The sequence below is a fragment of the Cryptomeria japonica genome, chromosome 3, assembly GCF_030272615.1.
Source record: "Cryptomeria japonica chromosome 3, Sugi_1.0, whole genome shotgun sequence".
In the NCBI taxonomy this organism is placed as follows: Eukaryota; Viridiplantae; Streptophyta; class Pinopsida; order Cupressales; family Cupressaceae; genus Cryptomeria; species Cryptomeria japonica.
The window spans coordinates 621,733,526-621,746,803 of record NC_081407.1 but is presented as its reverse complement, the minus strand read 5'-3'; the positions used below and the strand labels follow the sequence as shown (position 1 = coordinate 621,746,803).

The window sequence follows — 13,278 nt, the reverse complement described above, 5'->3', positions numbered from 1 at the left end:
ATTCTTAATTGTCATTCGCCTTGCTCGGATGTCTTTTCGGCACGAGTAACCCTGCCATGTTGCTTATGAAAATGGAATGCTTTCATTTCCATGACAGACTCCCTCTTAACTCATTAAATAAAAGCAGGCTGTGGAATGATGGCAAGAAGTGTAGAGGTACGCCTTGGGGAAAGGACAAGTTAATTAAAAGACATTTTGCTTGTGAGCTAGCAATGACATAAATTGTTTTTATATCTTTTCAAAAGTATTGCAAAAGCCACTCTTTGGTTTGTGTTTTCAATCGGAAATTTCCTTTGCACAAAATTAGTTGTCTTTAGGCCTTCTACTACTTGTGACAAAAAAGTTAGAATAGGCCCCCCTCTAAAACGCTCGAAGCCTGGAAAGTGTGAAGAGCTGAAGTAGAATGAGCAGCTTTGGGATTTGTTTTTGGAGGCTAGCCTGGCTCCGTTCTTTGAAGCAATGAGGGAGCATAATCATAGCCTCACTACCAAATTCTTCAACTTCTAGAAGAAAGGGGAAGTGACGATCGAAAGTATAAAATTTCAAGTTACTCCGAAGCTAATTGCTAAAGTGACGGGTCTGAAGTGTGAAGGTTTAAGAGATGTCAAGAAAAGCTCTGGGGATTATAAGCTTTTCATGAACAAATTCTTCGAGGAAGGCGAGAATGTTGTTGTTCTACAAAATGGGTTCTACGGGTCGGTTCTTCCTCCCCCTTATGCCCTTATAAGCTATTATGTTATGCGTTATTTTACTTTAGAGAGTCACTATACCACCATACATGCATTTTCCCATTCTCAGCCATATCAGACACAAGGAGTTTATCAATATTCCATTCTTCCTTTTCACATCTATGTGCTGATATTGAAGTTAAGGGTGCTAACCCTTCATTACACCAGGGCCTCATTTTCGCCTTGTATAATTATGTGTCCAACCTTACTCCTAAGAGCAATAGCCTTCTTACTCAAGGTGAAAACCCTAATATGCCTCCTAGCCTTGTCAAAATTGAATTGATTGAAAGTAAGGCGCATACCCTGAGAAGCCGACTCCTGAGAAACAAATGTTTGCTAGCCCTAAACTTGGGGGGTCCAAAATAAAAAAGATGGATAAATTTTCTAAAGCCAAAAATGTCACAATCAACCTGGATGATCTGGAGATGGAGTCTACTACTGAAGAGGTTCACAAATCTGGAGATGGAGTCTACTACTGAAGAGGTTCACAAACAAGACACAACTAAATAGGACATTGCTTGTGGGGGGGGGGGTGTCGAAGGTTTGCTAGACTTAAAGAAAACAATATAAAAATCAAAGAAAAACCTAAGGATGAAGAGGAGATATAGAACCCTTTTGAAGAAGAATTTCTTCCGGAGAATGATGATAACAGTGAGGAGTTGGAGTATAGTGATTATGATATGGATATGGAGGAATTTAAGGAAGATATTGTTGTTCAAGGGGATGAAGATGAAGTTAAGAAAGACCTTGTGATGCAAGATATGGGAATTACTGAGAAACAAGGGATAGGATTGAATACTTGAGCTTCGGATAATACCCCTATTGCTAATAATGATATGTTGGCTAACCTCAAAGTTCAAGTTGTTGACATGCATGTTAAATTGAAGGACCTTGAAACCAGAGCAAAGGGCTTCAAAGATGACAAAAAGTACCTGGTGCATGCGGCAAAGTCCCTTACTTTAATTTTTATCACTGATGGGTTCATGTGGAAGGCGGTGAGGGACGCGGCTAATCTGGCTCCAAAATGGCTCGCTAACCTTCGTGTTATACACTTTTCTGAAAAATGAAAGATGCAGCTAGTTTTGTCGAGCATGACCAAGATCTGTAATTTTCGACTAACCTTCATGTTATGTGGAAATTGTGATTTTTTGGAGCTAGTTTATTTGCAACCGGTGGTGATAGGGGTGGTCTTGGGCCAGAGTAAAATGAAGAACCAACTGAAGGAGATTGCAGGCTCTAGTACTTAGAAGGGGAGGATCCTAAAGACTGTGTCTTGATGCTGAAGATTGGAAAAAGAACCTCCAGATCTTGGAAAATAATTGGGGTCTCATTAAAGACCAAAAGAAATAGTTTGTTGGTTTTGATTTTGTTAAGTTTTTTGGGAGGGTATAGATATAGGCTAAGTCACAGAATACGGCGAATTTCAATGATGGAGTTCGAATTTTTTCGAATTTCAAATTTTTATAAAAAATGCATTCAAATTCGGCCATAAATTCGTACAGCCAGAACCTCACTTTTTTTTTATTAAAGCAAAAATCTAAAGAGCGTTTTTTTATGGGTTTTTGAAAAGCGTTTAGGGTTTCCGTTGATTTTTGACGGAATTTCTTTATAAAACGCTGCTCTCCGCCTCTGTAAACACACAACGTAGATTTTCGGCAGATTTTCTTTAGGGTTTTTGAAGTTGGAGTGCATGAAGAGGCTGCGGAGTGCGTGAAGAGGTCGTAGGGGTTGTGTGAAGAGGCTGCGGAGTGAGTGAAGAGGCTGAGTTAAACTGCTGCAAGGGCTTTTTTCTATTCTCTCGTGGCTGCTGGGTCGCCGTCGCTGCCGAGTTTAGTTTGAGTATTACATATATTTAAAATTAAACAAAATTATATTTAAAAATAATTTTGATATAAGGTGAATTTTAAACTATTACATATATTTACAATAGTATTACATATATTTAAAAATAAACAAAATTATATAAGGTGAATTTTATCCGAATTTTTTCCTTGTCAAATTTCATCCGAATTTTATGGCTGTCGAATTCGAACCTTGTGACTTAGGATATAGGTTTAATTAATTCCTGTTATGGCTTCAGTGAGACTCTTTGTTTTGATCTTTAATGGCCCACGTGCCTGTTATATGCTTGGTTGGTTAGCTAATATTTCTAGTAGTCTTAGTTTGGACATTGATACTCTAATGGACATTTCGATATTATGTTTTTGATTATGTTTGTCTAATGGTTGGTGTGTTGTGTGCTTCTAGCTATTCTGTGCTAGTGGCTGCTTTCTTATGGTTTTGCTATGCTGTTAACTGTATGGGATTAGGGCCCTTCCCTGCTTAATCCAAAACTAATTGATGATACATGCTTGAAATATCAGCTAGATTAAATGAGCTTCAGTAATATGAGGATTCTTGATAGATAAATGAGATATAGCGTATTTCCAAGTCAACTAGGCAATATAACACTATCGATTATGAACTCTGATTTAGTTTCATGATGTGAATTGCAGTCCCTTTGTTATATATTTAAGATTATAATCATAAAATTCTAGGATATATTTGGAACTCAGCATGGAAAAATATGCATATGAAATATGACTTTATATCATGTTTTTGAATTGCCATGATTGCTTGGTTTAGATATTGACTACTTGATAATTTTTTTTATAGATTTTAAAGTGTTAGATTATACCAACGAATGTCTATTCCACTGCTAATGATAGATATTCCTTGTTTGGCTTGCTTAACATATTTACATTCCTTAAATTATGCTCAGTTTACATCTGTTTATACTTGTATACAGAGATATTTAATCTGTGATTTTATGCATCTCTAAGACTCATTATATATATAGTTCAATTTGAAATATCCATTACTCTTTAGGCTGACAGTCGTGATTTTTTTTGTTTGGATGCTCTGTTGCAGGATATGAGGCTCCAAATTTTAGGTAAAATCTGATGACTGTTGTGATCTGATGTTACACAGTTCTTTTTATAATTTATAATAAAATTACCACTCCATGTAAATCTTGGATGAAATGCTAAGAAGCACACCACGTAGATTTCAATTAGGAGCTGTATTAGATGAATACATGCTTTATACCGTTCTGCTTATTACTTTGTCTTTTCCTCAACAAAAAAATGCTGAAAAAAAGTGAGAAGAGAAGTTACTATGGAGATTCATTTACAATATGGATGCATTGATCTCAATGGTTCCTTTACCAACAAAATTTTTAGAGAATTTTTTTCAACAGATTGAACAGTCTTAGATTGTTACAACTTCTGCACATAGGTAAGTAACGTAGAACTTTAATGGCATCTTTGAGAATATGGAATGCCTTGGATACAAAATGAAGTTAGTCATGATAATATTGAATAGTTGAATAGTCAGAAAAATATCATTGAGGATAAGAAGTTAGTCATGATAATATTTCATAAATCATAAACATCAAATGGTTCACAAATATCAAGGAGTGAATGAAGCAAAAAAATCCAATTAAATTCATCAATATAGACCAAAGAAACACAATACATTATGCATGCAAGTCTATAAACATAACAATTTGAATTGTACTCATATAATTCATTGATAGCAGAAGCCACTGCTAAAATTAGGTCTTATTCATAATCATTTCAGGTAACTATTTGTCATGTCCCCACCTTAGTTACATTTTCCACGCTGTCCTAAAAATGAGTTCAGATATAATTAATTCAAGAAATGTCTTCATTAGAATGAGAGGCATTTTGTTTACAAAGTAGAAGAAAGTTAGTGGCAGACCAATTCTGATGCATGTCAGAACTGTCTGCCTTTGCAGCAGTTAAATAATCTAGTAATACATTAACAGTATATTATTATGAATACGTATTAAAGAGCAATCCGATATTAATAAGGAACACACTCAGATTTATTTCAGATTAACGAGTAGCAATTGTATTAAGACTTGCTAAGGGAAACTATTAGTTATTTCAGCGTTTTCCAAAAGCCACAATTAGTTAAAAAATAAGCGATTTATTAAGAAGGGACACCACCCATGGGAAGAGGCAAGAAGAGGTGCCTAATCAACCTTTTTGGAAACTTTATAATGAAGAACCTCATTTGGAAGAAGGCATAATGGAAAGAGAAAGACAGATGGATCTAGGACAAATCTGGAATCAGAGTTCATTAAGGAAAGTTTGCATTAATATTGGCATTTGACATTCTTTACAGCAGTCTATCTCTGAACATAATTGTGGTATACATTATGGTTCATAAGTATAATTTGCTATTTAAATAAGAAGAATAATAAATAAATATAATTGTCCATTATATGGAGTAATAATAAATAATATATATTGAATTATTTAATAAATAGGAATAAGGGCCAATAATAATGAATTCATTTCATATAAAAATAGATATATATATACATATATATATGTATGTTTGTATGTATCAAAGCATTTACGTTTATAATACATGGAAGACTATTATAATGACCTAGCCTTAAACCTTTCGCTAATGCTTTAGGAAGGATAGGTTGGTTTGTGTAGGGAGAGGTTGAGTAATTCCATCCCAAAATAGATGAGCCCCAAGAGGTGGTATTGACGAGTGTTCATGAAACCCTTGGGCCAAGTGGTGGTATTGACAGGTGTTCATGAAACCCTTGGGCCTATTTGTGGAGAGGGTTTCCAAGCACCCTATGACAGTAAAACTAAACCCCTATCCTTCATTAAGGTTCTAAGTTGCTGGTCTCGGTTCGGAATCGGATTCTGGTTCGAGATTTGGGTTTGCAAATTCGTTCAATTTTTTTTTTGGGGTGGGTTCGGGTTCGCTTTGGGTTTGTCCGTACAAAAACATGTAAAAATAAAAAAATGAAAAATATATACATATATGCAGCAGCAAATAAATTCATGATACACCACTGTCAAGTGTCAACTATGCTAATAGACTAATAGTAAAGTAACATAGCAAAATACAACACCAAATATATTAATGTTTTAGTCCAAATGGCAAATAACATAGCAAAATGCAAAAATACATCACCATATCAATGTTTAAGTTCAAAAATAATAATGTCAACATTAACAATCAACCATCACTGATCAAATATCATCAAAAGTCATCAAACATATCATCCTCCTCGTCCTGTGGCAAATTAGAAGCACAAACAGTGCCACTAGCAATGGTACTGACAATCTTAGCCTGAGGGGCAGCCTCATGATCACTAGGTAGCTCATCATCATCATCATCATCATCATCATCAACTCCAAGTGCATCAAGGTGGACAACTGAATCATCCAACTCTACATGCTTTCGTTCAACATCCCAATGCTTTGCCTCCCCTTGTTTGTAGGTATTGTCTTTGTGTGTTAGGAGCCTCAAGTTTGAATGCACATAGACCAAGTCTTCCACCTTCTTGGAATGTAGTCTATTGCGTTTTATTGAGTGGATGAAGGAGTATGTGCTCCAATTCCTCTGAGATGGTGATGAACTAGCAACCTATCAAGATTTTCAATTTTTAAATTAGAGAGTTAAGAGTTATGAATACAAATTTTAAATATAAATTCAATATTCATCAACAAGAATGAAGAATTTAGAAATTAGATTCTTAAGAGTTAAGAGCTTACTTTTGACAAAACTTTGATGGCAATGGGTTGTAGGTGCTGGTATATTTCTCCATGGAAGTACCACCATTTATGAGCATCAACACTTGCCTTGTCTTCAAGAACCTCAATACCACAATCATCGGTGCTTGCGAAACTCATGCCTTCAGTCCTCACCACAAATCGTAATGAATCGGGAAAGAGTCTATGAAGGGCTGCTTGGTACCCAATAGCAACTTCATGATCTCTATATGGGGTAACTCTAGTGCTACTCTTATTAAGGACTTCCCGACTATAGTACTTGGGGCTTAATGCAAAGGCAAGGATATGCAAAGGGTAGTCATTTTGTTCCATCTCTCCAACATGATTTTCTGTAGTTCCTTGAAGAATGTTTCTTCAGGATCTTGCTCTTTCTCATTTATGATTTTTTTCATATCCTCAATCATGGAGTCAATGCCATCATATACCTCATCCAAGCAAGGCCTGTCCATGTGAGTGTAACGGATCATGCTCAATATAGGCTCAGTAAATCTCAAGAGGTACATAACACGATCCCACCAAGAGTCATCTAGTATTATTGCCTTAATGGCAGCTGCCCTTGTACTACTAGATTGCCTCCATATGCTCCAATTAGCACTGGTTACCATTCTAGACAATGCCTCTTTAACCTTCACAAGACGTCTCAAAACAATAGTGTTGGAGGCAAAATGGGTCTCAACAACCTATTTCAAAATCAAAACAATAATAAATTAAAATCAAAATTAAAATAAAAAACTTAGAAAGTTTACTAAAGTCTGAAACATATTTAAATTTTAAATAATTTAACTTACCTTCAAGAGCTCCAATCTCAAGAATTGTCCAAAAATGGCTTGCGACGTATGGTAGTTCGTGATGAACATTTGGATCTCCTAGGCATCACTATACATTAATTGAACCCCCTTGGAGCCTCATTAATTGATCTCACCATTTTTTGCCAATACGGTGAGCAAACAACATTAAATGCCAATCCATTTGCATAGATGCATCTAGCTATGTCTTGCTCGGCAATGTCTCTAGCCTCATTGTGAAATGACATTTCCAAGGGCCCCTTTGCTCTCTTATTTGTCACCGATTCTTGAGGAAGATTTTAGAATGGATGGCCCTCTATGGATTGTTCATTGGAAGTTGAAGCCATAGAGGCCTTCATTGCTTTTTTACTTCTAGACTTTTCCAAAGTATGAACAATTGCATTCCTAGCTGCTTGTCTTTGCTCTTCAATATATTTTAGTACAATAGAGTTTGCAAGAAAGGTTTTAGTTGGAGGCTACCTTGGAAATCTTGGCTTGCCTGGACAAAACTTGATGCCTTTTTGAGGGATAAAGTACAAATGTGTTTTCACTCTACTATAAGAGCTTTTATATTCCTCTTTGCAATTGCTGCAAATCCAGATGAAACTTCCTCCACCTAGCAGCTATTGAACCATTTCCACTAGTGTTACCTGGAAATGTGTTTCCGGCCTAAAGGCACACGTTCTAGAAACAGAAACCGTTTCGGGGATGACCTAAAACGTTTCCAAGCCGTCCTTGATCCTCGAAAATTTTTAGAACCCATCCCGGAAACGGTCAACCTTTTTTTGGGGACCGTTGACCCTCCTCGAGACAACAGGGGACACCCAAGCTGTCCCTTGACCATCCCGGGGACGGATGGCCATTTTCGGCGGTAGGCACAATTAAAAAACAATTTTTTTTATAAAAAATATTTTTCATTATTTTTTTAATAAAAATTATTAATGAAAGCAATTAATTTTTTTTAATGGAAATTGCTGATAGAAAGATAATTTTTCTTTAATTTTAAATAATTATTAATATGATAATATCGAAAGAAACTAAGCGATTAAATTTTTTTATTTTTACTTAGCTATTGATACCGTATTATCGATATCAATATCATATGATATTGATAAAAATCATACTCAGTTTTAAAGAAAATAAAAAAAACATTGGTGAAGCTATCACGACAACACTTAGCAAGGGAAGAAATGTTGAAGATTTATAGCTGTGATAGAGATCTAAGATAATATCTAACTCCTCTCCACCGTGAAGTCTCTTCACTTCCCTGTCAGTGACTCTTTGTTAGAAATTAGGATCTTAGGATACTAATCATTATAAACAAGATTATAAAGTAAATGAAATATGAAACATACATGCAAAATGTACAGATTACACAAGATATACATGGGGAAAACCCTTTCGGGTAAAAAAACCCCATAAAGCATCAATTAATTAAAACACTTACAAATATAGTCTATCATAAAATAGACATGGGGACACTCCTCCAATACTTCCACATGGCCAATAATACCTCATATGCATAGTGATACAACTCACCATAAAGCTCCAAATTCTCACAACTCTCAAATGAGAGAGAACCTCCTTAAATATAGGAGGAAGGGTGACTTCACTAGTCACACCTTTTCAATAACCCCCACTCATAAATAATTAATAATCTAATAGTTATTAGATTATAATTATTTCAAATGGGATATGCTTATAAAGCATATAATATATAAGGTTTTATAACCTTAGATTATAACATTATATATAAATGTTATAAGGATGTGATCCCTAATAACATTATGTTCTAACACTCTTCCTCTCCACCATGGAGTCTCTTCACTTCTTTGCCGGTGACTCTTCATGTTTATGTGGCTGTTGGTGTAGTTGTGGCTGTCGGTGACTCTTCATGTCCATATGGCTGTTAGTGAAGATGTAACTGTTGGTGTCTTTTCTTCTTCCTTCGTGGCGTCTCTTCACTTGCAATTCCAATTCTTTATATTCTTTGCTCTTCTTCTTCGACAAATGCATAGATATATATTGCTGGCTTCTCTCGTTTGTCTAGTAGCAAGTTGAGAATATTGTGTATGTAGTCTGTCAGATCGGATATATTATATGTTTTCTGTGTTCTGAATTTTCAGACTTATGAAGGTTTATAGAATGTATAAGAGATGTATCATTTGACTTCATTGTCAAGATTGATTTGTGGAGAATCAAACTTATCTTATTGAGATTGATAGTAATTTGAAACTATCAACAATTGTATTCATTTCTAGAGATATAATAAAGTTCATTTTTGAGTGGGCTGGGTTTTTCACCCTCAAGTGGAGGGTTTTCCCAAGATAAATTCTGTGTATTTTTTCTCAGATTTTTGTGTTGCTAAAACATTAACAAGAAATACATAATTGGTGAAGACGTGAAGTGTGAAAGGCGAAAGGGTTTTTTGATTTTCATTTTGATTTTGGTCTGAGCAAGGAAAATGAAGGAAAAAGAAGACTATGAAGTGTCTGATTCAATGATTTTAGAATTAGAATCTAGATTCTAATTTATAAATGTTATTATGTTGCTATGATGAATGTTTATTGTGTTACAATGTTATATAGATTTCAGATTTCCCTATATGTATGTATGTATGTATATATATAGCCGTCCTTTGCCGTCCCCTGTTCTGGGAAAAAAAAAACGTCCCAAAAACCCGTTTACCCGTCCCCTCGGAAACTTAGGGTAACATAGATTTCGACATATTTCCATATTAGAGAGCCTGGGTCTGTTTTGAACCGGGAGTTCCTAGTGCTAGAAGCACTTGCCATTCTATTAATGATGAATCCATAAACAATATATGAAGCCACAAACCAAAATGACAAAATAGTTCCTAGTGCTAGAAGCACTTGCCATTCTATGAATGATGAATCCATAAACAACATACAAAGCCACAAACCAAAATGAAAAAATAAAATAAAAATAGAGAATTCATTTCATTTTGTAAAACAAATGCAAAGAAAAATTAAAAAACAAACAAAATCAACAAAAACTTGCCTCTTTTGTTGAAATCTTCTTCTTCAATGTCTTTGAGGAGTTCTCAACACTTGCAACCACGTAGGAATAGCTCACAAACCAGCTTAGAGCATGCAACAATCACCCTTCAACACTCCTTCAGCAATGGCAAGCAAACAAGAAAGTTTAGCAATGGAGCGAAGAAGTTTTCTTTTTCATTCGCAAATGCACAAATGAGATATGTTTTACCTTTTTGGCCTTTTTAGTGGTCTATTTTAGGGTTGGAGGGTCGAATTGACCAAAATAGGCAAAAATAAAACTTAAAAAATGTGTCATATCCAGAGTTCCCAAACTCGCCGCGAGTTAGGCGAGTTTGCCGAGTTGGTGAGTCGAGCCAAGCTCAGCGAGTTTTGCTGACTCGGGACTCGGAATCGGCGAGTTTTGACCATAACTCGCCTGACTCGCGAGTCAAGCGAGTTATGGCAAAACTCGCCGAGTCTAAGCTCCAAGACTCGGCCACGACAGGTCAATGTTTTGACTTGTTTGACAAGTTAGTCTCTCCGTCAGGATTCATATATGGAATATAACATTTAAGTATAAGTGACATTTCCTTATGTCTTTTCTCTTTCTTATACTTTAAGTTATATTCCATATATATTGTCAGGATGTTTGAGAGTGGTTTTGGACCTCCATGAGTTATAATGCAAAATCTAGTTTTTGGAGGATCCTTCAAATTTCCAGACTTGGTCAAATTTCAAGCCATTTCAGGATCAGGATGACATTCCAGACTTTTAAGGCGAGTTCACTTTGACCTTGATGTAAGGGACGGGACCTAGGAGGACACTATGCATTCAACCAAGGTTTGATTTAGCAACTTGAAGCGTGACCAGATAGTACACAAAAACCCTAGGAATGATCTAAATAACCCCTAATCACTCAACTGACCTAACCTCCTTCACTCCACCTTGAGGAGATCCACCTGAATTGATGACCTTTGAGAAACTCAATCCCTTTAATGCAAAGGCTAAGACACTAAAACAACCAACAAGAGAACTAAAAGAGCTAACCCTAGAAAGCAAAAAGTGGGGGTCTTCATTTGCAATGGGGTGATGTGTGAGTACCTCACAACAGGGATGTTTCTTAAAATTTTGAAAAAAGGGGGTGAGTTGGGGACATTTCCTACTTGTCCCCACATCCCAAAAAATCCCCCCATGGGGCACAAGGTTATTTTTGGCAAGGGACATGTCTCTGAGGAGCATATTTTCAAACCCTTATGGCCTCACAACTCCCCTTTCCATCCAACATATATATAGCCTAAAAACTAAGAGGTCCAAGAAAGACCAAGGTCAACTATAGTCCCAAGGTAAAACCTAAGTTCAACAAGCACACTATTTAATGCTACCATACACAAGCACTCCTTACAGTTTCCAAGTGAAGATGTTCATGATGTCTCATGTTGGTGCTCCCAAAATTTCAATTTGGCCAAAGAAAATACTAAACAGAAGCCCCAAACAAGTAGATACTCTACCAGCATGCCTTTCATGGCATAACAAGCTAGCACACATTATAATTGGGCTTTATTCAATAATGGGTGCATGAAACAAGTTTTAAATTGTTAAAAATCTCTTAATTTCAAGGGTTTTTAAAATTTTGCCGAGTCATTGCCAAGTCGTTGCCGAGTCATAGCCGAGTCACGAGTCGAGTCGGCCTTGCCGAGTCCGAGTTTGGGAACTTTGGTCATATCACCCAAATTTGGCCCAAGTTTTGCTGCTGGAATCAAAATTTGCTAGAAATTCGGCAAAATTTGCCCTAGGTCCTTTTGATCGAACCCACAGGGCAAAATACGAACCCTAGCTGAATTTACAAAGAATTTTGTGTGAAGCAGAATTTGGAGAGTATCGAACCGGGGCCTAGGGATTTTGCAAAAGAATTTGGTAACTTAGTCAAGGTTAGGAAAGAAGTAAGGATAAGGTCTAAATATAATAATTATTGATTGTATTATGAACAATTACTTGTCTCTATTTTAATAATGTGAAATAAAGAATAATGGTGCATAATAATGTATAATGTTGCATGTTAAATAGGCAGTTCCTAATAGGGGACATTATGCTATTTTGCAACTATTTAGAATGAAGATTTCAATTTCGGAATGAAAGATGGTATCTAGAATAATAGTGATTGATGGGAATAGCTTTAGAAATCACCCATTAATTCCCACCTAATACAATACTCAATAGAGATGACTAGATTCACCTTGCAACCATATAAGACCACTAGAGATAAACTTCTAGCCATCGCTTAATATAGAGATGGCTAAATTCACCTCAACCATAAAACACCATTGGAGATACACTCTTAGCCAACCCTTAATCCATGTGGATTATAAATTAATTTGGGGATCTTTAGATTTCATAAATATATTTATTGATTAGAGTAAATGCTTTTGACCACAGCTATGAAACCAAAATACACAGGAAGGGCCCAAACTCAAAAATACAACAACCAAGGAGGCGAACAATTTTAATTCCAACGACCAACTCGGGAGGGTAAATGAACCAAAATATAATGTTCGATGTAATTCCCAAGTAATAAATCACCCATTAAACTTGGGCATTTCACCTTAAACTATTCCTCCTTTAGCAAGATGCTTGGGTTTTTCACCTTAAGCTATTCCTCCTTTAGCAAGATGCCCTATTATGTGCCATTTTATGTCATAATTTGGTCAAAATTCTTCATGATTTTTCTTCTACACCTTGCAAATCCCTCTTGCATGCTCTCACATGTGTCACAAAATCTCTTACATCTTACAATGTTATAGATGCTTTTACACATCTCAAATACTATTAGATATTTTTACATGATGCCATAATACAAAAAACAGATGGCATGCAATTCCACCTCAAATGGGATGCCCTTTTTCAAGTAGGCACATACATAATAGCAAATAAACTACGTTACCCAAGGACACACCCTCGAGTTTTTTTTTCAGGTGTCCTTGTCCCGAGGACAAGGGATGTGTTGTGATGTTTTCACACATCGCCCCATTGCAAATGGGGACCCTCTCTTTTTGCTGAATAAACCAAGTCTTTGGCAGTCTGTGTCGTCTCCTGACCCTAAGGAATGAGTTATAAGGTCTTGTTGGTTTGGATTTTGATCTTTGAAAGTAATGAAGTAACT

General features: G+C 36.0%; 1 protein-coding gene across 2 annotated transcripts in view; it reads left to right on the top strand.

Annotated features, from left to right (window-relative positions):
- The window catches only part of LOC131060111 (endo-1,3;1,4-beta-D-glucanase), a 76,664-nt gene that overhangs the window by 17,855 nt on the left and 45,531 nt on the right, over positions 1–13,278 (top strand). The window contains exon 2 of one of the 2 annotated variants that reach the window (XM_057993214.2): positions 3,639–3,660. The exons of the other annotated variant lie outside the window; for it this stretch is intronic. Within the exon in view, the coding sequence (XP_057849197.1) occupies positions 3,639–3,660 (22 nt within the window). The remainder of the gene's footprint in view (positions 1–3,638; positions 3,661–13,278) is intronic. 2 annotated transcript variants of the gene reach the window in all.